Source organism: Pseudorasbora parva, chromosome 16, assembly GCF_024679245.1.
Source record: "Pseudorasbora parva isolate DD20220531a chromosome 16, ASM2467924v1, whole genome shotgun sequence".
In the NCBI taxonomy this organism is placed as follows: Eukaryota; Metazoa; Chordata; class Actinopteri; order Cypriniformes; family Gobionidae; genus Pseudorasbora; species Pseudorasbora parva.
Window position 1 is genome coordinate 6,912,689 of NC_090187.1, and position 27,642 is coordinate 6,940,330.

The 27,642-nt window shown below is 37.8% G+C and overlaps 2 protein-coding genes across 8 annotated transcripts in view; one reads left to right on the forward strand and one right to left on the reverse strand.

Annotated features, from left to right (window-relative positions):
• st14a (ST14 transmembrane serine protease matriptase a) overlaps positions 1-1,973 on the reverse strand; it is a 28,844-nt gene extending 26,871 nt beyond the window's left edge. The window contains exons 1-2 of one of the 3 annotated variants that reach the window (XM_067419725.1): positions 1,920-1,973; positions 1,333-1,423 (exon numbers count right to left, since the gene is read on the reverse strand). In XM_067419725.1, the coding sequence (XP_067275826.1) occupies positions 1,333-1,377 (45 nt within the window). In that variant the 5' untranslated portion in view covers positions 1,378-1,423; positions 1,920-1,973. The other 2 variants (XM_067419724.1, XM_067419726.1) reach the window with 2 other exon arrangements.
• A 3,127-nt stretch (positions 1,974-5,100) lies between these two features.
• aplp2 (amyloid beta (A4) precursor-like protein 2) overlaps positions 5,101-27,642 on the forward strand; it is a 91,664-nt gene continuing 69,122 nt past the window's right edge. For 3 of the 5 annotated variants that reach the window (XM_067419264.1, XM_067419265.1, XM_067419266.1), the window contains exon 1: positions 5,101-5,366. In XM_067419264.1, coding sequence (XP_067275365.1) covers positions 5,295-5,366 — 72 coding nt within the window. In that variant the 5' untranslated portion in view covers positions 5,101-5,294. The remainder of the gene's footprint in view (positions 5,367-27,642) is intronic. The other 2 variants (XM_067419262.1, XM_067419263.1) reach the window with 1 other exon arrangement.

The following is a 27,642-nucleotide window of genomic DNA, read 5'->3' on the forward strand; positions in this document are numbered from 1 at the left end:
TAGTGAAATAACATTCCTTTCTTGATGTGCATTGTTCACTCGCTTGACTTAATATTTAATGGAAAAATAAAATTGCATATGTTTTGATCATGCTGATTTGTCTGACTCTGCAGTGAGGCTTGTACGCGCATGTGTGTTAGTGATGCATGGCTTGTGGTTATATCAGATCAGGCGGGCCAAGTAATAAAAAAATAACATTCCAATTAATTGCGGGTGAATGAGATATATCATAATAATATCAGTTTGTTTGATAGACATTTTGCGAGCCCCACATTTTTGTTTTCCCACATGCTTTCAAAACAATTCCTCACATGCACTCACGGGGGAGCAGAAGCACATTATAATATGCAACGCTTATCCAATAATAGCAGTGGCTGTTTACGTTGAAGTCTTCAGTGCAGTACTCCAATAAAAACCGAGCATTGATATATACATAAAATAGAAAAATATAAATATCTTTTAAAACAATCCGTTTTGTTTACAACTTTTGAAAAATCATTTTGGCTGCTGTGGCTGAAAAATAACTGACTATATCAGTCGCCATCACTTCTGTTTGAATTGAATCCACAAGATGACAGCTACCACTAATCATATAGTCATAAAAACTGCTATCGTTTACTGGAAGCAGTTCATTTTAGGTCTTGTCCATTGACAATCTTTCCTCAGAGACTACAATGAAGAAGTCAGCAGAATGGCTTAAACTCACACTCCTATTGATGATCAATAGAAATTAAATGCAAACTGATCGAGATAGACAGAGGAGTCACTACAGACAGGAAATTAGTTCTGGTTCATTTTGTGCATACATGGTGTGAGATCTCCCAGTGGTGTCAGTGATGGGATGTTCACTAAAGAGCTAAATGGACTCAAACTCAGGTTATGCAATGTGTCAATCTATCATTTGTTGCATCATAATGCCTTTTAGATCAAAATTTAAAATGTTATTATAGCTTTTATCTTGCTTTATAAAGCAACCAAGTCACAAAGCAGGCTCAGTTTAATTAACTGAGTTCAATAGTGCTGAATATAACTAGAATTGTGCAACCACTATGAAATTTGCGTTATGTTTTAAGATCTTATTCATTTTCAAATGCGTTTCCAGGCCTGGAAACCACAATTTTATGATTCCCAGTTATTTACAAGTTTTCCATGAGTAGGCCTAGTATAAGCTAATGTTTAAAAATGGATTTTAATGTACTACACATAAACATTGTATTTGACAAGCTTGTATATAAATCTCATTTTATATATTTCAGTACTTCGATCCATATTTAAATGTGGCAGGTTGAAAATAACAGGTTATTAATATGGCAAAGGTCGAATGAATCTTACCGAAGAACCGGGAGTGTAACGCATTCCTCCATCCATTGGGTCCATGTCTGAGAGAATAAATAAACACACCTTTCTGCTCACTCTTCCACTTCTGCTGACAAAATAAACCGAGTAATTGTTAACAGACTTGATATTTCCAGCTGAACTTAAACAAGTGTGGAAAACAACAACGCCCAGCAAGTGCGCGCGGCAACAACAACAAAACAAACTAAACCGTCCTTAAAAAAAATCCACAGGAAGTTTTGAACAAACTACAGCGTGGAAATCTCGAAACCGAGATTACACGATTAAAACGAGGTACATCTTCAGCAGATAAAGTTTGTGTCGTCTACCTGTGAGAAGAGAAGATATTTCCGGAGAGATTGGTGTTACAATGGGAGTGACTACAGCGATACTATTCTCTCCAGGTGAGCGCTTCACCTTTAAACACTTAAACCCAATCTCCACGCTACAAAAGTAACTCTAACCCAACCAGTAAGGTGAATACATCCCGTAATATTTTAAAGTAACTGTGAGGTTTATTTTAAGTATGTATATGATCGCATAACGCAAGTATCGATGTGCGTTTCGGCTGCGGAGTGACTCACCTTACGCGGGTGTGGGCTGCGTCTCAGAATCGACTGTGCTGCCTACTTAGACTACATGTTTGGCCAGCTGATATTGAACGCGCCTATTGGGCAGAAAATGCTGTCTAGGTATGTAACATACTAGATTTTGGAACGTGCATCTGAGCCTGCGTTCAACTTGATACAAACTCGAAATGCAGGTTTCTGTTGCATGAAAATGGCGTTTCCGCGAAATAGTGTTTACTTGAAAGACGGCTAAAGCTTATCACATTGGCTACAAATGAAATATCAGTGCTATAATGAAAGTTTATTGTTCAAAATTGTTTTGCTTCTTAATGTAAATTAATTCAATAACTCCTTTAAAATGTTAACAATAGGCCTAGGCTAGGCCTATATGAATCAATAGTGTCAATCAAAAATCTCCGAGTAAAGGTAAATTCACCACAAATTAGGATTTTGTCATAATTTACATAATTTATGATTTTTTTGTTGTTCTGTTGAAAACAAAGGAAGATATTTAAAAAAACGTTGATAACCAAACAGTTCACGGCACCCACTGACTTATAAATAAAGGTTTGAAACATAAAGGTTGAATTTAAACAACTTAAAGTGTAAGTAATGACAAAAATGAAAATTTGGGGGTGAAATCTTCTTTGGTAGCCTGTTTGTGTGTTGGTCAAAAATTAAACATTTTTGTTTCTTGGTTTCAATGGAATGGTTGTAGCCTACTATATTTTATTTAGATTATGGTATTTGAATTATATTTATTTATATTATATGGTACCAAATTATATGTATGCAGTAGTTATAATCCACTTATTCACTTTTTGAGCATGGGCCTGAAAATGAAATTTCCAACTTAAAATGTCATAAATCTTTAATACTTTGTAGCACAGATTTAAATTTGGTTTCTTTTAAAAGAAGACACGTGGCAGATTATTGCTGGAAAAAAAGTGAGCTTGACTTTTTTATTTATTATTACATTTAATGTTTACTTATTATTACAATTAATTAATTAATTAAAGTTTAATTAATGTTTTATTTATTATTACATTTAATGTTGTACAAAAATGGCATTTTTAAATGTTATATGAAATATAAATGTTGGAAAGCACATTTTCTTCTAGAACTGTGAGAAAATCAAAGCCAAATCTAAACAAGGCAAGTTTGAAGTTGATATATCACAAAATAGGTTTGCAGTACCAAAGGTTCCCAGTAGAGGACATTTGTCTCCCATTAATTTCCAATGCACTCTTTTTTTGACTGCGAACAATACAGGTGTATGACTATTTTTTCAGTAACATTTAACCTTTTCAAATCATGTCATATTTGTGTTCACACAGCAATTGCCAAGACTTTTAACTGGTACCATTTAGATGAAGTAAAAGATTCTAAAAAAACAAAAAAACAGAACAAAACGTAATTTTTTTAAAGGTCATCCCAGAGAAGAGAACACAGAGTCAAGCTTGTCAGTCACTTGCATAATAGGCCAGTAAATGCAAATAAAATCAACTGTAAACACTGCATGTTCTGTTTCAGCTTATGCAAGTAAAAATTACTTTGCTATTTCTAACATTCACAATTTCACCATCACAACATTTTCTCTCATTATTTTGAATTATGTTTATGACAAAAATAGATACATGGATAAATTATAAGATGAATGGCCTTATGGATCTTAAAAGGAAGCAACAGCACTGCATTATAACACTGAAATATAAGATATTATAGGATACACAATACAACAGAATGTTGGAAAACATGGCAAGTAAATGAATGGGTTACACATACACAGATGACACATAACAGTAAAAGCGTCTCTGTCAGATTTATTGACTTTTGGATTATGTAAATGTGGTGTGATGGGAGAAGCAGACAGTGTATTGTTGTGTAATAGCAGCAGGTGGAAACAAAGACCACATTAACTTCACTGCCTGCTGCTATTGATTTCACATGGACCACCTGTAGATCCGTGTCTGCTCACAGGTTGACATGGACATGTCAAGAGGTGTTCTGCTGTGTGAAGTTCTGTACTTTATCTAAAACACTTTTATACTGAATATAGTCTCATTTTGATATAACTGCATCCAGCAATTAAACCTTAAATGATATATCAACCATTTAGTCACATATACTTTTGGAAATGTATAGCAAACAAGCGTTTCTGTATTTCTCTTGTCATATTTTTATTGTTTAGCCTCCATTCCTCCTGGTCCTCTCCAGTTCTATCAGGTTGGATGGTAAACGTTGGTGGACAGCCATTTTTAGGTCTCTCCAGAGATACTCAATTTTGTTTAAGTCAGGGCTCTGGCTGGGCCATTCAAGAACAGTCACAGAGTTTTTGTGAAGCCACTCCTTCATTATTTTAGCAGTGTGCTTAGGGTCATTGTCTTGTTAGAAGGTGAACCTTCGGCCCAGTCTGAGGTCTTGAGCACTCTGGAGAATCTTTTCATCCTGGATATCCCTGTACGTCCTGTCCCTGCTGCTGAAAAACACCCCCATATCATGATGCTGCCACCACCATGCTTCACTGTTGGGACTGTATTGGACAGGTGATGAGTAGTGCCTGGTTTTCTTCACACGTACCGATTAGAATTAAGGCCAAAGTTCTATCTTGGTCTCATCAGACCAGAAAATCTTATTTCTCACCATCTTGGAGTCTTTCAGGTGTTTCTTAGCAAACTCCATGCAGGCTTTTATGTGTCTTGCACTGAGAAAAGGCTTCTGTCGGGCCACTCATATATATATATATATATATATATATATATATATATATATATATATATATATATATATATATATATATATATATATATATTATTTATAAATAAATATTATAATAATTTGGTTTTATTCATTTATTTACATTTTTATTACTTTACTTAATTCTTCTGTAAACTTGTTCACGGACCGCCTAGAACTCCTTAAGGCACCCAGTTTGAAAGCCCCTGCTATAACAAAAAAAAACTAAACAAAAACTAAATGTTTAATAATTTCCACCATATATGACTGACTATACATTTGAACTTAATGTCCACATTAAACGTCTATCCATTTCGTAGTAGTAGACCCACCGGAGGTGCACACACCCATGTCTCCTTAGTAGATGACAGCATGATGACCTCATTTCCGGCAGGTCCCAGCATCTGACGGCTGGTGGCGCGCTTGATCTTGTTTTGGAGCTCGAGCCCGTGCAGTGGCACTCGGAGACGCGCAACATTCCACACGCGCTGAGAGCGAGATCAACGCACAGTAGGGAAAATACAGGAGAGAGACATACACACAGCAACCGCTCGAGGACCGTTGACTTAGCTGTTTTCTTTTTTAACAGTCTCTTATAGGAATTCACAGCGGGATAATTTCAACACAAATCCCAGCAGAGACTAACCGTGGAAGATGGGTTCAGTCCCGGTATTATCTGTGCTCATTCTGGCCATCGCTGTTCCGAGTCTAGCCGGATACATTGAGGTTTGTGCGCACTAATATCTCACCCTCGTTTTCACGATTGTATTGTTTACACTGATATTCATTTTCTGAAATGTGGCTTTTTATTGTGATATTCATATTCATGGGCTGGTATACTAGTAGTTGACAAGTAATGTCCAGTGCTAAGCCTATAAAATCATTAGTCTGATAAGACTCTGTAAAGTGTCCGTATAGCCTACCTTGTTGTGCCTTTTTAGACCATTCAGTGCCAGATGAGAAACTAATTCCAATTTTATATAAAATAAGTGGTCTTTTGTTCCTTAAAGAACCAAGTAAAACGATAAATTGTCGATTAGATAGACGAGCTGTGGAGATTAAATGTCTTTATCTTTTTACTTTAATATTTATCTCCGTTGTTTATTTGTGTTGTTGGAAAACTGAACCCCAAACCACATTGATTCTGTCGTAGTGTCAGTTTGAAGTCCTCCATGGCTATTTCTGAAAAGATATCCTTTTAACAATGGTAGTAGTTATTTAATAAAATTATCCTATGCATTATGTAACTGTAATCTTACATTGAATATCACATCTGCAGAGACCTATTAAGGGTTTGTGTTTGCTTTTAGGTTTGGCTTAATGTAAAATGACAGAAACACACACACACAAAATCAAAGACTCAGGATGTCATTTGACCTTTATGTACCTAACATGATTCACATCATTGTGTGTATTCATCAGGAATAGCTTTTAGGTGTTTGATCAGCATCTCTTACCATGCCAAGCTTTAGGTCATAAAAACACTTCCCATGTTAAAAGGACAAGTTTGAATCTGTCAGAGAGCACTGCATCAGGCTACAGTAGCTATAGGCAAATTAATTATTGTGGTATATTATAGGAAGTTAAGTTTATAAACTCTAACATTGGAAAAGCTCTCACACCATTCCTGTATGGTCCCTGTCTGGTTGATTTAAACCTTACCTAATCACAGCTGCCCTTGTCCTAGAGGCATTTTTGCGCTTTTACGTGTGTGCCAATAGTCCTTTCCGATGGCTTGCTCTTCCAATAGGAGCTCAGCCTCCGGCATGATATAACAAATTATGAAACGATTCTTTTCAAAGCCAGAAATAATGGCTGTGATGCACTAAAGTAAATAATGAAATCTCTTTGTGTACTAATTGATGCATTTAGAGAGAAAGGAGCTGCCTGTGGTTCACGAGGAGGTGCAGTGATGTTTATGGATATGAAAAGATCAGCATTACTGTAGAAAATCAAAGAATAATTTTACCTTCTGGTCAATATTATGACCCAATCGTATTTCTGTTATCACTGCTTTTTTTCTTTGTTACGCATTTGGCTCCTTGTACTCGTGATTGTGTTTATCTGATAGCTCCTCGAGCGTAGATTACCATGGTAAAATGTCATTTTTGGGAGACATGTGTGTTTCCAGAGTTTGTGCAGCATTCGGTCGGCAGGAGTTTGATGCTGTCTCGTTGACCTCAGACCTGATTTATAACACGGCTGGGGAAGTTCTGCAGAGGTTCTGCATAGCCCCAAGCTCTCACTAGCTGAACTGCAGGAGCGCTGCTTCCATTGAAACCTCTAGTTTCTCCATCCCAGTGCTGGGACGGGAATTATTCCTTTACCTCTGCCAGGTGCCATTGTATTTGTAGGAGACAAAAGGGAATGTGTTAAAATCACACTGGGCTGTGTGTTTGAGTGTGGATACTTTGTTATCTGTAAAGCCGGTGCAAGTTTGCATTTGGCTTTTTTTGTTTCCTCAGCTGTGGAAATGTCCCTTTTTTATTTAATGACATCCATACGTTATATAACTGTGCCACTTCCCGCCTCAACAATAAGGATTTTTACTTGCCTTGACCACAGATTCACTGGCCCAAATGAAATCCAATATATAATTTTCAGTGTTTTAAATTCTTATTTTTTTAATAAAGTGTCAGTATATTTATGAACATAAAAAATTTACCAGACAAACGTACAACATTTTTAAACTTCTCATTACCGTTAAAATGTTTGGGGTTGGTCGTTTTTTTCTCTATGCTCACCAAGGCTCCATTTATTTAGCATAAATTATATTACAATCAGTGCTGTGAGTCAAATGGTTCGTGATTAATCACATCTAAAATAAAAGTTTGTGTAATTTGTGTGTACTGTGTATTATTACATGCTTGTATGTATTTAAGAAAATGTTTTGTATTTATTTATATATGATAATATAAATATTTTTATTTTGGATGCGATTAATCGTGATTAATCTTTTTAAAACCCAACCCTTATCATTTTGATATGCTGATTTGCTGAAACATTTATTTAAAAAATCATACTAACCCTCAGACAGGTTTTTAATTTTCATTATTTTTATGTTAATTTAACGATCGAATTGATCTTGATCGAAAAAAAGCCACCAGAATACAAATGTCAAACTGTGCATTACTCTGGCCGGTTTTACAACTGAAATGGCAGCATAAATGTATTTTATACACTTTTTTTTGTTGTTGTTGAAAAATTGACATCAGAAATTAAACAATGTACGGTGATTGTATAATTGTTTAGTTTTTGTCTTTTGCATTGCATCACCATGTTTTTCAGCTACTTGCGCCATGAGCGTTGCATTTTTAAAACCGCATGTCAAGTTATAGATATGCTGCTCTTGACCCATGTGTATATGGTCGCTTTCCTTCATGTTTTTCTTGTATGCAATAATGACCCCTGACTGTGCACGCAGCCTGAATTGACGACATAAATACAGCACTGGGCTGAACCTTTGTGGTACTGGCCTCAAGCCATCCGTATTTTTGAGCCCTGCACGTTGTATTCGTGATTTCCATGTATTTTATCAAATCCAGTTTTGCGAGCTGTCACTGTGGATTGTCTGGCTCAGTGTGCCAATTTTTGCTTGAACAGCTCGCATAATGACTTGCACTACTGCTTGAGTTTTTTCCTTTCTGTTGTTGTTGTTGTCGTCAGATTGTTGTTTCTTGAACCATTAATTTACAAGCGAGTTCCTCTACTAATTCAAATGAACAAACTTCATAACCCAAAGCCAACTAACGCAACCCAGACTTGCTGGAATTTCACTGCATGGCGCCAAATCATATTTGTGTTGTGCAAAACTTTTTCACATTTTACTCTGATTGTAATTCGAACTTACAATACAAAAATGAGTGGAGTGTTTACTTTGTATATTTGTAAATGCAACAGCAGTAACCTACTGCTGGCAAGGATATCCTGATCATTTTTGTTATTCTCATTATCTGAATCTCTCAAGCACATTAAAAAACACTAAACTTGCCATACTTGGGAGTTGCGCAAACCAGCTATTGTCACCCTGTAGGTTCCGGAAAGCTGAAAAAGTGCTTGTAAAATTCTCTGTGGATGAGTGGGAGTCTCGGCACTCTTTCCCAAGCCTCTGAGATGGTAAACAAAAAGTGTTGTCTCTTCTCCAGCTTGCTCAAGGGCCCACCTTGCTCTCGTTATGCAGTCGTGCAGCAATGCCTCCTGTGTTGTGACTCTGAGCTCTTGCAGTGAAGCATTGCAAGGAGTATTTGAACAAAAGGCTTAAAAGTCAATATGAAATCTAAGTGGACCACATTCCTGGTCTTATTATGCACACTTTTGCAGTGAATGTATTCAAAAATGGTTGTTTTTGTAATTTTTCAGCATTATTGTGGTTCATCGCTGACATTACTTGCCTTTTTGGCTGACGTCAACTCTATATTTATATGGACTGCCCACTGTTCACTATCAGGTCTTAAAGGGATAGTTCACCCAAAAATGAAAATTGTCATTTACTCAACTGCAAGTTGTTCTAAACCTGTATGGATTTCTTTCTTCTGCTGAACACAAAATAAGATATTTTGAATAATGTAAACATTTGATGGGTCTTGTTGATTGACTTCCATAGTATTTTTTTATCCCCGGTGGTGGACCTGGATGGACATCATTTGGCTGTACAGTGAGCACCACTTGGTTTATTTCAGGAGTTCAAAACAGCTCGCCAAAGGGAACTTTCTAAAAAAAGTTTACTCTGGCCGGTAAACTCCTTTGGAATAACATTGGTCTGTGGCGATTACATAATAGGTAAATGTGGCTTTGAGGCTCCACCTTTTTGATGCGGAAAGCTTCTCTGGTTCATTGTTGTTCAGTCCATCACAGTCAAATGTGAAAAGCATGAACACCCCCACCCCCCATTTGAATATCTTGTTTCCCTCTGAAATGTCATGTTCTAGAGGTTAAATGGCTTGCGAGTGCAAGTCTGGTTGGTTTTGATTGAATCTTTAACTCAGTTAGATCCAGCATTATACAGAGTCAAGGAGATGACTCAGAAAGCAGGCTTTCTTTCATTTTCGCACCTGTGTTTAGTTAACCACATGCAGGGGTTTTGTGTGTGTATGCGTGAACATTTCCAGGGGTGTGTGGGGTCTGCTGTGGTGATTCTGTTTGCTGCCTTTGATGGCACACAGTCCATTTGTATGCAGACTTCATTGTGTGGATGTGTTAGCAGGGCTTTTAATAGCATGGACTGCTCACCCCAGGACTGATGAATGGATGTCAGTGAGGGGCTATTGTGAGCTCTGAAAAGGTGCAAGCATCCTGACCAGCAAGTATCGGATTGGGACATATAACTGCATGTGTTTATCAGATGCAATGACAGCTTTGAGATCAGATGTTAATTGCCACATTGTTAACTTCTCTTGAAAATGTGATGCTCAATGGTAGCATGCAGAGTAACTGGAGTTTTTTTCTCTGTGCTGTTTATTTACCACTGAAAAATTCCGGCGGTACGCAGGTCGACTTATGGCAAAATGGTAACCCATGATGCGATGTACAAGAGCATTGGAAACTTTTACGCCTCTCGCTGGGCAACAAACTCAAGCCCCTTTTCTCTTATATCAAAATCCTGTGCCATTTCTCTTTAAAAATTCTTGTTTTAGTCTCTTGTTCAGGACTGGTGTTTTGTGTTGCTCTATCCTCCATGCTTCTGCGTTCGTCAATAGGGTACTCATGCTTCAAGGGTTCAATTGAGTTACTCTTTTGCTGTAAATTGAATTGTGTACCGCTGACCGCCAGAAGCTTGTTATTTTTGTCTATACATTTTAAAATATGGATATTTTTCTTACACAAAGGTGCCACTTCACCTCAGAAGGCCTCTATTAACCCCTTTATTAAAGCTTGAAAGAGCCAGGGCTTGTATTCGTCTGAAAGAAGAATGTTATATACACCTAGGATGAATTGAGGGTATGTAAATAGTGGGCTAATTTTCATTTTTGGGTGAACTATCCCTTTGAATGCTAATAGTCTAGGTAGAATGAAAGAAAAAAGGAATACAAATTCAAAGTGGTGTTAATAGTCTGTACAGTGGATTTTTACAACCTATATGATTTAGTTTTTTACACACATTTTCGAATTTATTTATTGATGGTTTTTCATCGGAATGACATAATGAATGTTCACAAACAGCCTTGTTTTTGTTTTATTAGTATCAAATTAAATGTGAGATTGCTAAAATACGTTTCAAACGCAGGGACCAATGTCTAAATGAAATTCCAGGTAAATTCCTACGTCACAGTACTAGTTTGCCTAATCTTCACGGTACTTTAAACTGCGATACAAAAATAGACAGCAACCGCTCTGTGGAGAAAAAAGTTCCTGGGAAAAATTGTTCCGGGTAATTTCAGTGGAAGAGCTGCTTATATTTCATTTATTTGTTTCCTATGACTAATACTATGATTGTATCTTCTATATTTCTTCTATATATCTTTTCTATATTTTATAGAAAAAATGATTTCTCTTGTATATTTATGACAAACAGGTCACTATGTGAAATAACAGTTCCTGGATAAAGCGAATGGTTTTATCCAGATAAATCTAATGGTTTTCCACAAAGAACAAAAGAGTTACCAAGTCACAGAGGTTGTGATGGACATTATCTTTAGTAGACAGTTTTCCACACATTGCTCATCCCGCTAAGTGATCGCATCACAAAACATTTGGGGTGTGAATTGATATGCATGTCAGGTGTGGTAGAGCTCTATTGTTGTATTGCAGGCATTGATGATGGTCTTGTCAGCCATTTCCTGTTTCGTAAAGCCTGAGCTATGTTAGCACCACCCTGATGCTCATCCTCTGAGCCGAGAGCTTAGTGCGTAGAGAGACACTTTCAATTATTTTACCAGCCGGTCTCAGTCTCACCACAAATCCTCTTAGCTGTAAGACACACTGAGTGCTCGACAGAAGAGAAGAGAACATGCTACTGCTGCAGATGCTCCACCCGCCCATTACTGATATGATATGTACATACGCAAACACACTTTGATAGCCACACCTTTGAGTGAGCCCAGTGAGGGGGTGCACCTTAGTCACTGACATACTTCCTGAGACGGCACCATTTATTCATAATCCTTCCCTCGATCTCTTTCAGACGGCAGGATCATTGAACATTTGTTTATTTGATTAATGGGCTAAAATTTCTGAATACATTTATTTGATTTTTTTCTGGGAGCATGCATTTTTATTGGGCTGGATTTTGACACATTTCTTGATTTAATTCTATTTTGATTCACAAGCTTTTAATTTAAATATCAGTTAATTCGGTTATATATCAGGCACAAGAGGTCGTTCTTTGTACCTCGCTTAATACATTTGATATGATTTGACAGATCCCAGATTAATCGTGATAACAGATCTCTGGCTAATTTGGTTCTTTAAACAAATTTGCAGGTTGAAGTAAAATATCTGGATTAAGTTATCTAAGATTCTTGTGCATTCCTATGTTCATTGAAGAGTGCAGATGCACCGATACTCAACCATGATCAGCAATGCAGCGATTGGCTGGTGGCAAAATAGCAATGTAATGACATCATATAATTAAAAAAGCCATCTGGCAAAAAACGTGACAAATTAAAAGAAGAAAAAACACAATTTTCTGAACCTTTATAAGGAAACGGCAAACGACCAAACCAACATAAAAGTTACGGCCGTTTCACACCGCAAGCGTGAGCGGCGCGTGAGCAGTGCGTATTATTTTCGGCGCCCATGTTAATCAATGAGTGCATTCACACCGGGAGCAGGAGCAGCGCGTGAGCGTCAAGCAGGAGCGTCGCGTGAGCAGCAGTGAAGCGGGGGTTTCGGCTGCGAGCCTATTTTTGCTGCGCTGCTGACGCTCCTGACGCTCAATTAAAGTGAAAGCACACTTTTGATGGACAAAATAAATATATCACAAAAGCGCTCAAAATGCACACAAGAAGCACATGTGGTGTGTTTTAACAATAACTGGAGTATGTAATTAAAGAAAACGAAGAATAAAAATCATCTGTAGAAGATTTACCCATTTAAACTTGTTTTAATTATTCAGTTTGGGTGAAAGTATTATAAAAAGTAAAGTAAACTAGCCAGAAAATATAAAAAAATATTTTAGTTTAGTATTTAATACTCAGACAGGTATAGGCTGTCTGAGAGATTGTGGGAGCCGCTGCTGTGACGCTGCACCAACGCTTCCAGTGGGAATACTGTCGCGCGTCTGCAGCTGCAGTCACGGTGTAGTTACGCTGAAGTGCTGCTCACGCGCTGCTCACGCTCGCGGTGTGAAACAGGCGTTATAATAGATAAATTAAATGTGTACTGTTTGATGAACATCATTCCCAATTATTTATATTCACGATTGTATAGTATTTGCACACCCTTTACATTTTTATTTTTTTATTTGTATTTTAATTTTGAAGCCGATTTGTTACGTGACTATTAAAGTTTCTTAACGGTCCAGATCAAGTTCTCTGGATCTACTGTGCCGCATCAAGCCATCCCATAATATCCATCATCACTCAAATTAGTGCAGGGCTACAAATAACTGTACAAAGTGTGTAAATCTCCAATACAATTATAAAGTAATTATTCCATCACCAATAAATCTTGTTCTAAATCTCCCGTCTTGTAGCTGGGAATACAACATTATAATATTATTTTCAAATACATTTTTTATATTATTAATATTATTAAAATTATTGTTGCCCTTGTTTCAGTAATGAAGTCTTGTAATAAAGCAGTGACTGGGACAGATTTTAAGTATCACCTCAAAATGCAATCTAATCCTGTTTACATGAAATAAGCTGCTCCGAGCAGGTTTAAGCTTTGCTATGACAATAAGTCCAGGATGAGCGTTGAAGAACCAAACAATCCAAGATCAAGCCAAATCATCAACAATCAGATCCAGCTAACTGAGTTAGTGATGTACGAAGAACCCAGGACATCATTTTTTGACTGATTTGTATACAAACCTTTCAATTACACATAAGGTAGTTTTTAAAATAATGTTTTTAATGACACATTTGTGTTTCTACTCATTTTTTAAAACGCATATATTAACACAGTTACCGAGTAACTAAAAACAGCATATAGACTAAAATATTGATTCTGGTGATTCTAAGAATCGCTATCGCTTCATCAAAATGAGAATCCATTAAAATCAAGCAATCAGTATTTCTACCCAGCCTTAAATATCTAAAACTGTTTTTTATAACTTTGAGTTTATCAGTCCTTTGGTGTGACAAATGTGTTTTTAAAAAGTACAAATGCTCCATCTTGCATTTTGATTAATATGAGATCACAAAAATGAACATTAAAAGAAACATCAATTCAATTCATTTTAAATGGAGTTTAAAATTTCAGACTACAGAACACATTGAAGGACATTTCAAGATATTTTGTCCAAGCACATCGTTTCCAACAGTTAGACCATATGCCAGAATCTGAACAAATATGTAAAGATTATTTTTGGTTATTCATGTTGCACAACAGGATTGAAATGCCGCATTAACATCAAAAGTGTAAATAGTAGTAGGAGGTAAAACTCCCCCTCAACTGCAAGCATGCCTTATTTACTTCCTGTTGGGTTCCTGATTAGTAATTTTTCAAGAATCCCTAAGAGGTTGCTTATTTAGACATTTTATGAATCACTGTAGGACTTAATAATTGGTTAAAAGAATAAATAAATATTTAGTGTAATGTGTAAATTAATTTGTCATTTTTGAGCCTTGTGTTTCTGTTGTATTTCTTATACACACATTGTTTATATGTTTATGTCTTTCACAGTCAAAGTTTAGTTTCAGTGATTGAGTCAGTCAACGTTTACATGGTTTTTATATTGTGATTATGAGGCTTGTTTAAAGGAACATGCAGACTTTTGGGGACTTAAGCTTATTCACCGTATCCCCCCAGAGATAGGTAAGTCATACACACCATTCTCATTTCCGTGTGTGCCATAACTCTGTCTGACACACCCACCGCTAGCCTAGCTTAGCACAAAGACTGGAGGTAAATGGCTCCATCTAGCCTACTGCTCAATAAGTGACAAATTAACGCCAACATTTTCCTATTTGCATGTTGTTATGTGTATAGTTACACCACGGACTAAGACCGACAGAAAATTAAAAGTTATGATTTTCTAGGCCGATAGGAACTATACTCTCATTCCTGCATAATAATCCAGGAACTTTGCTGCCGTACTATGGGTGCAGTGGTGCAATCATATCACGCAGCAACTGAAAATAGTCCAGCAAATTTACTTGATTATTACGAAGGAATGAGAGAATAGGTCCTAGCCATATCTGCCTAGAAAATCACAACTTTTAATTTTCCATCTGTCTTAGTACACAATATAACTATACACATCAAAACACGTAAATGTAAATGTTGTTGTTATTTTGTCCCTTTTTGAGCAGTAAGCTAAATGGAGCCGTTTACCTCCAGTCTTTGTGTTAAGCTAGGCTAGCGGTGGGTGCGTCAGACAGAGTTATGGCACACACGGAGATGAGTGCAATGTATGGACTTATCTAACTCAGGGGTAGTGTTGTCAAAAGTACCGACCACAATACCAAATTGGTACTAAATTTAAAAAATGTGACGCTTTGAGCGCTGTTGAGCGAAATTGTAAACACCTCTGACTGGCCATTGTACTCACGCACTCATCAAATATGTCTGTGATTGACTAGAAGGATCAGCGCTTGACAAACGTAAAAATACATCAACGCTTTTCACGGAGAGCTTGCACAGATACACGTGGAGCATTTGAATGCGATCTCTATCAGCCTACCGGTCCGCTGGTTGATGCCTGCTTGTGCTTTCAAACGCTCCCGCTTTCAAAACACTTTCAAACACTCCCACGAGCATTCAAACGCTCCTGTGTGTTGATCATTGCAGCCAATCACAGGGACATCCGATGAGCGTGTGAGAACAATGGCCAGTCAGAGGTGTTTACGATTACAGCTCAACAGCGCAAAGTGTCACATTTTTTTATTTCAGTACTGATTTGGTATCGCGGTCGGTGCTTTTGACAACACTACTCTGGGGGATGTAAGCTAATGTCCCAAAAAGTCGGCTTGTTCCTTTAAGTAGTTTTCCAATTTGAATCATTCATTCTCAAATTGGACTACACCATTTGCATAATGTGTGTCAGTACCGTATTGAACTACCATACTGTTCAGAAGTTTAGGGTAAGATTTCTTTAATCTATTTTTGTATATCTTCTTTTATACTCTCCAAAGTCTGTGTCAAAAATACAGTAAAAACCATTATATTGTAAAATATAATTACAATGAAATAACTGCTTTCTATTTTAGTATATTTTAAAGTATGCTGAGATAACAAAGCTTAATTTTCAGCATAATTTCTCCAGTCTTTAGTCACATGATCCTTAATAAATCATTCTGATATGCTGATTTGCTGTATAATTATTAATGTTGACATCAGAAATTGGCTTGATAATTTATGGTTCTTTTATGAATAGAAAGTTCAAAATAATCTTTTTAAAATTATGCATGTCTTATATTCACGTCTGATCAAATTAATGCATCCTTTCTTTTTCTGAATGAAAGATAGGCCTATTAATTTCTTTAAAAAATCAACAACAACTTTCAAACCCCATACTTCTGAACAGTAGTGTACGTTCATCCTCCGATTTGAATGTAAGGACCATTAACAGAACCACAGGTCTTGATGATCTTTAATTGGAGCTGATTATCAGCTATCGACTCTCTCAACTCCTAATTTACATGTCAAATGCTCGTAAAAAAAAATCTATACCTTTTATTTGAAAATATGCATCTTTTTTTGGTACACCACGATTTTAGTTTCTTGCTTTCTTTGTGTCTGAGTATGTGTGCGTCTCTTTTATGTGCCGGATCCCTCTCTTTCTGTAAATGCCTCTCTTATCTCTTCCTGTGTGTCATGTCTGAGCGTGTCTGCATCTTCAGGTCCCTCTTCAGGACCGGCTGCATTAGAGGATGTTAAATATAGCAAGCTCGTCAGGCAAACCCTGCTCGCACGATCTCTCAGAATCTCTGTCTCCTGGGTGGCTCATTCGCTCTAATTATCCAGCTCGTATTCGTCCGTCTTTTCTTTGTATGAGTGAGTGAGAGGCACCGTTACCTCCCACAGCTCGACTCGACTCGGCTCAGCTCATCACAAATTTAGACTCTCCACCATCAAAGACTCGTAGAAGCGGGCACATTTGCCCCTTTAGCACAAATGCCAGCAGTCCGTTCCACCATTAACTGCACTCCATAGAGATTTTTTGGGTGCTCTGACATTTTGGAGGACATGATAGATTTTGTGGATCTGTCTGAATTTGTGCAAGTGTGTGTGCTTGTAAGCTCATTGCCTGCATCAGTAGTTGCGTTTCGGATGGGTTGTGACTCATCTCCTCTGCATGTGTTCACATATGAATAAAACATTTGCTGTCTTATTCAGGAGCATGTTGTTCTTTTACAGACACAGACCATAAGTATGCTTATGGTCAATATCTGTGGCCATCTGTGTTTTTCTTGATGCGTGGATGGATATTTGTGATAAGATGGTTGAGGAATGTCTGTGTGTATGTGAAACAACATATGATGGACAACGCCCCTTTACTTTCTTCCTTTGTAGCAAAGTGAAGCCACCAATGTCCGAATATACATCTTACAGAGTCTGCGCAAAAGAGATCCCGGGACCTGAGTCTGCGTCAGATATTGACTTGGGACTAAGTTATGGGGAAGCACAGCGAAGCACTGCTACTTGGGTGCAGAGATATCACGGCTCATCTTCACATCCTCCGGCTGTTCCCCCCTGCTTCCCCATAATATAGTCCAGTAAATATCTTCCTAGGAAACTGCCTAGTCTTTAGCTGCATCTCTATTTGTACTCGTTGTGAATACGCAGGCCACAAGAAGTGATTAGGTGTTTTTTTTTAACACCTTTAAAGGGGTGATGAATTGAGAAATCAACTTTCCCTTGAGCCCATTTCCCATTTCGATATATAAAAGGTCATGGTAATATAAGAATATCCTGTAAGTTTCAGAGCTGAAAACTTCCTTGTTAGTGTAAGAAAAGCTTTTATAGACTCCAGGCTCAGCAAATGGTCCTGTGCTTCATACTTACGTTATTGCGCAGCGAAACACCGCCTCTACATCGCGTCTGATCCAGTAGCCCCGCCCACCGACTCATGGAGGTGATCGGCTCATGCTGGCCAACAACAATAAACATGCCGATGAAGATGGCAAGATATTGCGCTATTCCTGGTTATGGAAGAACACAGTCGCTGCATAAGCTTTCTTCGGATCCTAATATTAGGAATGAGTGGTTGAACTTTATTTTTAATGAAGATCCAGCTCATGTGGGGAAGACGTTCACTTCAGTTCACTGCGGAATCATTTGTAAACAAATCTCCGGTCGATGCTGGATTTGGATCCGACAGGAATGGTGCAACACACTTATGTGAGTAAAATATGATTTTATATGTACTAGTATTGCATTATTATAGATCGTTTTGCTAATGTGTACGTGTCTAACAGAAGCATACCTTTAGCACACTGGACTCAGACACGTACGGGCCAGGGCTCGCAAAGCCCGGCAGGCAGATGAATCTCATTATATTCTGTTCTTGCTCTGCTAATCTCTCTCTCGACTTGACATCTGAAGGTTCGCGCTTATATTGTCCAATCTTGCGGGCTATGTGTAATATAAAAAAATAATAGTCCAATAAATCGCGGGTCGATGAGAAATAAATCATTATGCTTGTTTGATAAAGACGTTTAAGAACAAGAGAATCGAGAGAATCATTCTGGTTGTGATTCTCTCCTCTCCCTCCTGAACTGACACTGGAGCTGAAGCTCATTAAATATGCAAATCTTATCCAATCCTAGCCGTGGGTGTTTACTTCCAAGTCTCCAGTGTGTCACGCCCACCAAAACCCAGCGTTTTGGAGAGAGCATCAAAACCAGTGTAGAAAATAGCCTATTACTTATTGGTTGTGGTGTTTTTGAATGTAAAAACCACACAAACGTCATTAGTTGACCTCAGACAACAGTATAAAAAAATGTAAAAAGCCAGTTCATGATGCCTTTAATGTGCAGTATGCAACCAGAGCACACTAAGTGGCATATCGTATCCCATAATGCAATACAACAAACTGTGGTTTTATACCCCTTGAGGTTCAATTCAACTGCCAGATGTTGTTCTGGTGTTTTTAGATTAAAAAATGCAAAATAACCACATTTCTATTGGAAAGTGTATAAGACGCACTACTAATGCATTTTGTAATGCATATATGGATACTATTTATTATTTTTAAAGTTGGCATTGTGAAAATTTATCCTATTTTCTAAATGCAAGTTATGGATCTTATTGTGAACTGTTCATCTGTGGATATAGGTTTCATTTTGTTTAGTTTTTTTTTTAATCTTTTTGAGCTAATTAATTAAATTAATCATAATATCATAACTTTATCTTTCAGTGAAATTACAGGCTTCTGTTGATTTATGCAGGACTTCTCCAAATATTTAGTCTGCTTAAACCCCGCCCCTTTCTTACATTTGACTGCAATTTCCTGTTGAGATCTGCCTCCATCCAACCAACAACCGATGGATATACAAACCGCTTTAAATTTTGTTTTAATCATATAATCAATTATAATCAAGATAATCAATTTCACTTGGATGTGTGCGTCACAATGCAGAAGTTCTGTTGTCCCATTTTAAAGGAAATGTATGTAAGATTGTGGCCAAAACTGGAACTGCAATCACTTTCACATTACTGTAGAGCGGTGTATCCCCTCTTCCCTTCCCCCCTGACTCGAGGTTGCCAGATAGGCTGCAGGATCCAGCAGGAACGTTTGCAGCTGCAGCTGTGTTAACTAGAGCAGATCTGGCAACCCGGATGCCGAAACACTTCTGACTTTGTGAATGGTAGATAGGTGGAAGTTGGAGCTTAAGGCCAAAACACAAGATGTCAGCATTAACATCAGTTGAGGGCTGCAACAATAACTTTTAAATTACGATATCCTGGCCGGACAACTGTTGTCATTGATATAAGCTTTTGAAATTAACATGATTTTTTAACGTCTAGTGACATATCAGGTCATTTTATGATTACCGGTAATTGAAATACATTTCCTACATACAGTTCTTTTATTTGGGACATTATCATTTGAATTAGACCGCCCACATCCTTTCAGCCCGACCCCGACCCCTTTCCCAAAACCTCATCCTTCAAAGACCAAAAGTTTTCTAATTTGCTTGTGCTCTAGCTGCACTCAGACTTTTTTTCTTCTCCAGTCTAGGGCTGTCAGAGAGACAAGTGTGATTTTTCACGACACCTTTTTCAATGATATCTCAGGTTGTTGGAGCATATTATGTGTTGCATTCTCAAAATAAATTCTCTTACATTTTTGCCTTTATGTGGGATCGTAGTATTCCCTTTGAACATCATCGTCATCAGTGTGTTTTGTTTGTAGGTTGCTCCTTCTTTTTCCCAGGTTCTGTTAATTTATAACAACAGTATTTTGTAATGTATTAAATTTTGCTCCTATCATGCTTTGCTATCTGTTTTAAAATGATTTTGATGTGTGTCACTTGCCTTCTTCTCTTGTCTATCAAACTGTTGTTCTTGCTCTTGTAGGAGTGGCAGCAAATGAATCTGCGAATAAAACAAAACGTGAAATTGTGTGCATGGTGCTGCTTTAATTTGCATGATCAAATGTGCTTGTAAATTTTGTGTGGGAGTTGACTAGAGGCTTGCTAACCTCATTTGAATTCAGCTCAGGCTTTGACTCGTAGCCCCTCCTTTGTTGTGTTTTCTTTATTTGAATTCTAGGAGCAGGTCTCATTGAGAAGGGCATTTAGAGACAGGCTTGTCTCAGTCATTCGGGTCAGTGATAGCAGGTCAGCCATTGTGCTTACTGAATAGCAGTCTTTAGGTAGTTTGTGTGTGTATCTTGAGTACTTTTATCTGGCTGTGGAATGACCAATCATTAGGAAGATCATATTTTTTAAGATAAATCCTGGTTTCCCAGTGTCTCCCCTTCGCTTTCTGACCAAGTAAACAATGTAATCTCATGTCGGTGCTGGTTAGTACGCTGTCTGGAATATTATTTATTATTACCCAACTATTTAGACAATACAATGACCATCAGTGTCAGGAACAGCTATGCATACTGACACCACCTATTAATAAGCTCATGCTCAGTAATACTGGATTTATTTGTTCAAAAATACATATTAATACATAAAATATATGTAATTTATATTGTATAATGGCATTTTCTGCAACATTATTCCAGTCTTCAGTATCACATGATCATTCAGAAATTATTCTAATATGATGATTTGATGCTCAAGAAACATTTGTTCTTCTTATTATTAATGTTGAAAATAATAATGAATAATAATTTTGTTGAAACAACTGAGATTTAGAGGATTTTTGGGGTAAATGGGTTTCCATCGTAGTTTGCCTTACAACCAAATATAACATTAATCCACCTCAAGTGAGCATGATTTTTTTTTTAATGCAAATACAAATGCAAATTTATGAAAATACTTGTTTTGTCTTGGTGTTTACATCCAGCATTTTGTAAGCAGTATCCCAAAATTCACAAACATATGGGAATGGATACTATAGCTATTGACATAATGTTGACTATTCTGTCATAGTGGCAAGGAGCTCAACATTGTGTTATGTACCCTCTTTGTGTGATTGTTTCTGGTCTTAAGTGATCTGATCGAGGCAGAGCAGAGGAAGAGGATGACAATGTCAGATCAGGAGAGTTGAGCAGAGAGATCTATGTGCTGTAACTGTATACACCCCAGAGACCTGTATCTGCACTGCTGAACCACCAAAAGAGCTGCCAACACTGATGCAGCACTTTTAGGGGAAAACATATAGGTTGAGGGAGAGCATGCGAAATCGCAGCGAAAATCAAAGCCTCTTAAATTTTGACCTTAAGAAACCTGGAGCCGCTGAAGAGTTCAGAGGTCAGCTTCTTCCATTAAGCCAAATATCAGCAGCTTGTGGGTCTGGTTTAAGGAGATGGTGACTCAGAGTTGCTTTTATTAGTGGCAGTGACCGTGGAGAAGTGTCCAATCTGAAAACACCGTGGGCAGGGTTCTTCTACTCTGTTCTGTGTGGTGAAGGAGAGGAGAACAGGATGAGATGAAGGCGCCTTTGAGAAAGGCCTGCAGCAAGATGCCTGTCATGGAGAGATATACGATGTCCTCAAGTGGGAACGTGGGAAGGTTGGAGGTGGCAGAAAGGAGGGTGTTTAAAATGGGCTGATGCAATGTACCTTGGAGAAAACACAGTGGCTCTCAGGGGGACTCACAGCACAGCTCATGGCTGGCATGGCCCGTATTGTCTTATTCCCTTGTTCTGCAAATAGAACAACACTAATAAAAGTTGTGGAACCAAGATCTTACTTTCCTGCCTGCGTCTGTCTGACTCATATTATTGTGGAAGTTGCTGTTACTGCATCCATTACAGTTGCTCACACTTGGGATTTAAGGGGGACATCTAATGAAAATATGACTTTTTCCATGTTTAAATGCTATAAAATTGGCTATATGCATCTACCAACCCAGTAAGCTTGTTTTGGTAAGCCTTATTCTGCAAGCACATGAAAAAATTTGCCATTATGATTTCCTTTCCCTTCTGACGTTGGAAGGGGATCTAATTATAACATTACCGCCCCTTAATCTGCATGTTTCCACCCACGGCGCCTCTATTTTGTTTTTGCAAGGGGCATAGGTGAACAAGACCCTTGTGTATTTGACAGTTTAAATGCAACAAAAAAGTTACTCAAGAGACTTGACATCTGACAGACAGTTGTCTGTGTGTGCTTCAGGTAAGTGTGCTCAGAAAACGATCCAATAGAAGTTTAAACTAATATTAAAACGCATGGAAATAATACACTATTAATGATGAAAGAAGAACTATGCGATCCATAGAGTGATTGCAATTTAAATGATAATCAAATCCAAGTAGATGTCTTGTATTTGGCAATCTGATTGAGGCAGGAGCAGTGTGGAGAGGGGGCAGGTCAGCAGTTGATTTGCATTTAAAGGGACATGCACGAAAACAGCCTGTTCTTGACTTTAGTCAGAAATGGGTATTTACATCATGGATTTAAAAATGATCTGTGAGGTATTTTAAGCTGAAACTTCTGACAACAGTCTGGGGACACCTGAGACTAATAGGTGCCCATTAAATATGACCCCCCCCCCCCATTTGCCATTGACTTAATCTCCCCCTCTCCCGCAACCTATGAACTATTGAAGTCTTTTTTGTGAACGTGCGAGAATACTGATTTATTTGCCGCTCCATGTAGATAGCTAGAAGAATACAAATGCAGTAAATGTTATAACTATTTGCCCTACAAACCAGTGTTAATGATAATGATTAAAGATACACCTATCGCCCAGCCAGGAAATCAGAATTGGAAAATTGCGATTGGTGCAACTCTACGCTAATAAATTAAAATAATATTAGAAGTACTAGTTCGCAATTTAAATGCTAAAGGAACCACATAGATATTTAACAACTCTTCGAATATTAGCAAACACAAAGCAACACTATCAAACACCTAAAGCCTAAAACATGCTTGGGTTTTTGCATGCACACTAGCGATATAGTACGTGTACAGCCAGATTTTTCGGATGGTGCACACTCTGCTCGTACATGCACTTTGAATTTCAGTAATTATTCCCTCCACAAAAATTAGCAACTCTGTCTGGCCTGTTGTTTCACAGTCGAAAAAGTAAACAGAGACGGAAAAAGAACAAATTGACTATTTGAGACAACAACAATAGATGCCTACATTGATAAGCAATTGCTTGGAAACTAGTTTAAACAATTACGAAGACATTTTTGTCACTCATAACTTCACTGGACTAGGATAAAACTTTTAGTTTAGAGTGCATGTTTTGAGCACCTGTGCTTGAACATGCTGTGAAATCAATCAAGTATACTTTGAAAGGTTGTGTGTTTGGCTGTAAACATATTTGTGTGAAAACTGAAGTATGCTTTGGGTTACAGCAACTGCGCAAATTTACTGCAGAAAATGTTCAAATCTGGTGGTCATGTTAAATCAAGCCATCTCAGCCCACACTAATTATCAGCCATCACCAACTAAATCATTAACGCATTAACTGTCACCTCAGGCGATAATTGATAGCACACATACATTGCCGAAGTGTCTATTCAATGTGTGCATTCTCATCTGGATTGCTATTAGCTCATCATGATTTCTTATCTGGGACATGCGCCGTCCATATGTAGTTTTGTTAGTTCACGCCACTGTTGCAAACCGAGAACTAGCAATTTGAATCATACACCCTCAGTCAGTGAATCATTTTGAGTCATTTATAAGTTCACAACTAAACTATGAATCAGCAAATATGATGCTTCAAACTAAAAGCAAATGTTTGAGTGTATGGCAGGCTGAAATCTAGTGATCTTTATCTTTTTAAATGGCTGACTTCAAGCCTTCAGATTTTGACAGATTGTGGTTTTTCACAGTCCTTATTGAGAGGCTTTTCATTATTAGTTGCTAATTATAATGAATTTCCACTCTGCCAGCTGACTTCACAGTCTTCCTGCCACCCCCCCCCCCCCAAACGACTTCTTCATCTCAATCCTACTGTTTCAGAGTGCTATTAAACGCTGTGCCCAGAAGGCTCCATTCCTACTGAAATAGAGCGGTTCACATTGTGCTCCATTTGAGCAGGAACAGGATGTTTTGTTGTGGGGGCAGCGCAACGTTTTAGAACATTGTTTTTCTGGTTTACTGAGTTGATTTCCAGTGGCTTTGAGTTTTAGGGAGGGAGAGCTTTGTTTCAGGAGATCTCATGTACAGTTCACAGACAGACAGGGCAATAAGAGACGAGCCCTGCAGCTGCAATTGAGTCACAAAACGTGGCTGCATGGATCCACAAACACACATGACTCAGCTTCTCAGCGTGCCTATTGGTGCGCACGAGTGAATCTCCTGAAAACATGGCCAGTTCGTATTTCAATTGAAAATCTGGGCAAAAAAAGGTCCTTAAAATGTTTACATTTCCAAAAAACAAATATATAAAGCAAAATAATCTTTTATTTACTTATTTTTGGTGTATGATGGCTGTTGGCTGTTATATTGTTACATTAGCCAGAAGATGTTAGCCATCACTATTGTAAACTTCATGTTGTTAAAGGAGCCCTTTATCACCACGTTTCTATGCACGTGTGCATGCCTCCACAAGGTTTTATGTACTGTAGTAATACACCTCCTATGTCCACTTAAATCCATCTTTTTCTCAACCCTGCTGAGGAGATGAATGCCCAAGTCTAAATTATGTTGAGCATAATTGTTCCTGCTGCAAGATGAAGATGGCCACCCTCCATTCCCCTCCAGTACCTCAGGGAAAACTCTGTGTGGCACAGAGGGATCTGTTTTTTCCCCGCTGCTTGTTGTATGTTCAGCAATAGGGGGTGGATCAGAGGACTCAATGATCCATTTAACCTCGACCTTGGAGGTTGTGAGAGGATGTCAGAGCTGCAGACGAAGAAGAAAAGAATTATTCGCAATGTGAGGATGTGAGCCATGGGGCGTTATTTCTTTCATTGCATTCCTTTCTCTTTCTTGACCTTCCTCCCTTATATCTCTTCTTTATCAGTGCTTCTTGTTTGGTCTGGTCATTCACTTACAAAATGTACTCTGGTGGTACCATAGTACACTATTGGTATCATATAATTCCATGGAAGTGAATGATTTCGGTGATGGTTGAAGTACTTTTCCACATAAGCCATCTTTAAAGTATAAAGAAAAGATCTAGTCCTATTTTTGCCCCATTTATAGCAGTATACACTTGCAGGTCCCTTCCAAAGAATGTACAGTGGTGTGTATCAAATGGTAATTAATTTCATGATATTTTGATGTATAACATGGTACTACTTGATTTCCAAATCCATTTAATATAGTATTTATATGGTACTAGTTAGACATTTACATTTATGCATTTAGCAGACGCTTTTATCCAAAGCGACTTACAGCTAGGAGTACAGGAAGCGATCCGTCAAGAAGAGGCAAAGAAACACAAAAAGTGCCCCAAATACCAAGATTTACTGCTCAGAGTAGCAAAGAACAGAAAAGGGAAGAAGAAAAGAGAAATAGAGGAGGAAAGAGTTAGGGATGTGTTTTCTGAGCAAATTTTTGGACCGGTTAATCAACATGTGACAACACAGATAAAACCGGTATCACCGGCGAGGGGTTTTCAAATTGCTAATTTTAAACCGACAGTAAAATGCACACGGCCGCTTGGACATTCAAAACGAAGTGGTGCAGAGCAAAGAAAAGTGAGTGTTTTTAATGAAATCCTCTGAATTTCAATCTGACTTGCAATTGTGCTCTGACTCTCGTTCAGCTCACACTGTATTGAACAGACATGTTCAGTTTTCAATTGTAGGGCCAGTTCTCTAACTGAACTGAATTTTAATACTATAAAAGTGAAAACGACAGTGGGGGGCTGTGCCGCGATGGGCAAGTGTTGTAACTGGCATTTCACCTGAAACCGGCAACACCGACTATCACAGCAAGACTAGTACTAGTATATTTAAAAATATCATGGTCCGATGTTTAAACCCCCCCAAAACAAAACATAGTATTACCATGGTGCAAGTCCATTAACACTCATTGTATTATCATGGAATATCTCCAGAAAGCCATTAGTGATGCAAGGAAATAATTTATTTTACTGAAAACCTGTTCATTAAAATGAATGAATTCATTAATATTTTCAACATAGTTCTAGCTTCCACACAGCTGACATGCTGCTTACCGGTTGTAGCTTATGCTGCCTTCACAGGCTATCAGATTTATCGTAAAATACAAGTTACCTATTTGGAAATTGGACATTTCATATTTACTACTGGAAAACCGAGATAATTTTAATACCAGAGTTTCTGAGTTAAGCAGGCCGTAAACTTTATACATAGCGAAGGGGAGAAGGATAGCTGCTGTTACTGGTAATTTTCCCCCCTTTTTTTCCACGACAGCTACATTGCCTTGTTGTTAGTGCATATTTACCAATATGAATAATCATTTGAAGTATGTCTTATTCACAGGAAAAAAGTAAGCATTGACCAAAATTACAGAATATAAAACCATATATTCAGTTGCTGAAATTTGCATCTGTAATTAGAAATTAAAACAGTACCACCAGTATTTTAACAGAACCATATCTAGAAGCCCATGGTATTACCATGGTACATGCCAAAAATAACAACAACATGACATTACCATTGTAAGTTTTGAAAATGTTTGTGCTTTTTGGCACTGTTTAGCTCCAGTCCTGCTCTCTTTCTCTCACTGCGTAAGGTGTTTTTTGTGTGATATGGAAAAAGCTAGTGTTCTCTGATAAAACACACACTTACTCTTAGTCGTCATTGTCTTGCCCCTCTGTGGCTTTCAGAAATAGCACAGATGTGAAATTTTAAGAGGTTTTCTCCTTGCTGTTCTCACTGCTGGTCAGACCAGAAACAGACGAACTGTCTATATAGCCGTTCTGCTCAGCTGCAGCCTTCAGCTGCCCTACTGGAACACAAACTTTATTTGAACACAACTCGAGCTTCCACCCTGAGTTTATGACAGGCTATCCATGTTTGTTCTACTTCCTTGGTCTTTATTTCTTTTTCTCTTCCACTCTCCTCTTTGTGCTCAACAATTACAGAGTTGCAATAAGAGTTAGTTTGGAATAGTATACAACTGAACTACTCATACTAAAACTAGAACTGCAATATATGTACTGGACACGACACAGCATGCAATAATTGTCCCTGACATGTATGAGAATTTGCCAAAATGGGCAGTAAATGGCAGGGCTCACTGCATGAAATACTATATCCCATAATGCACTGCATCTCCTTCTTGAATTATTATATGATCAGACCACCAGAGAACATACACAAAATTGAATAAAAAATGCAAAACAACTTTATTTATATGAAACTGGACACACTCACTGAA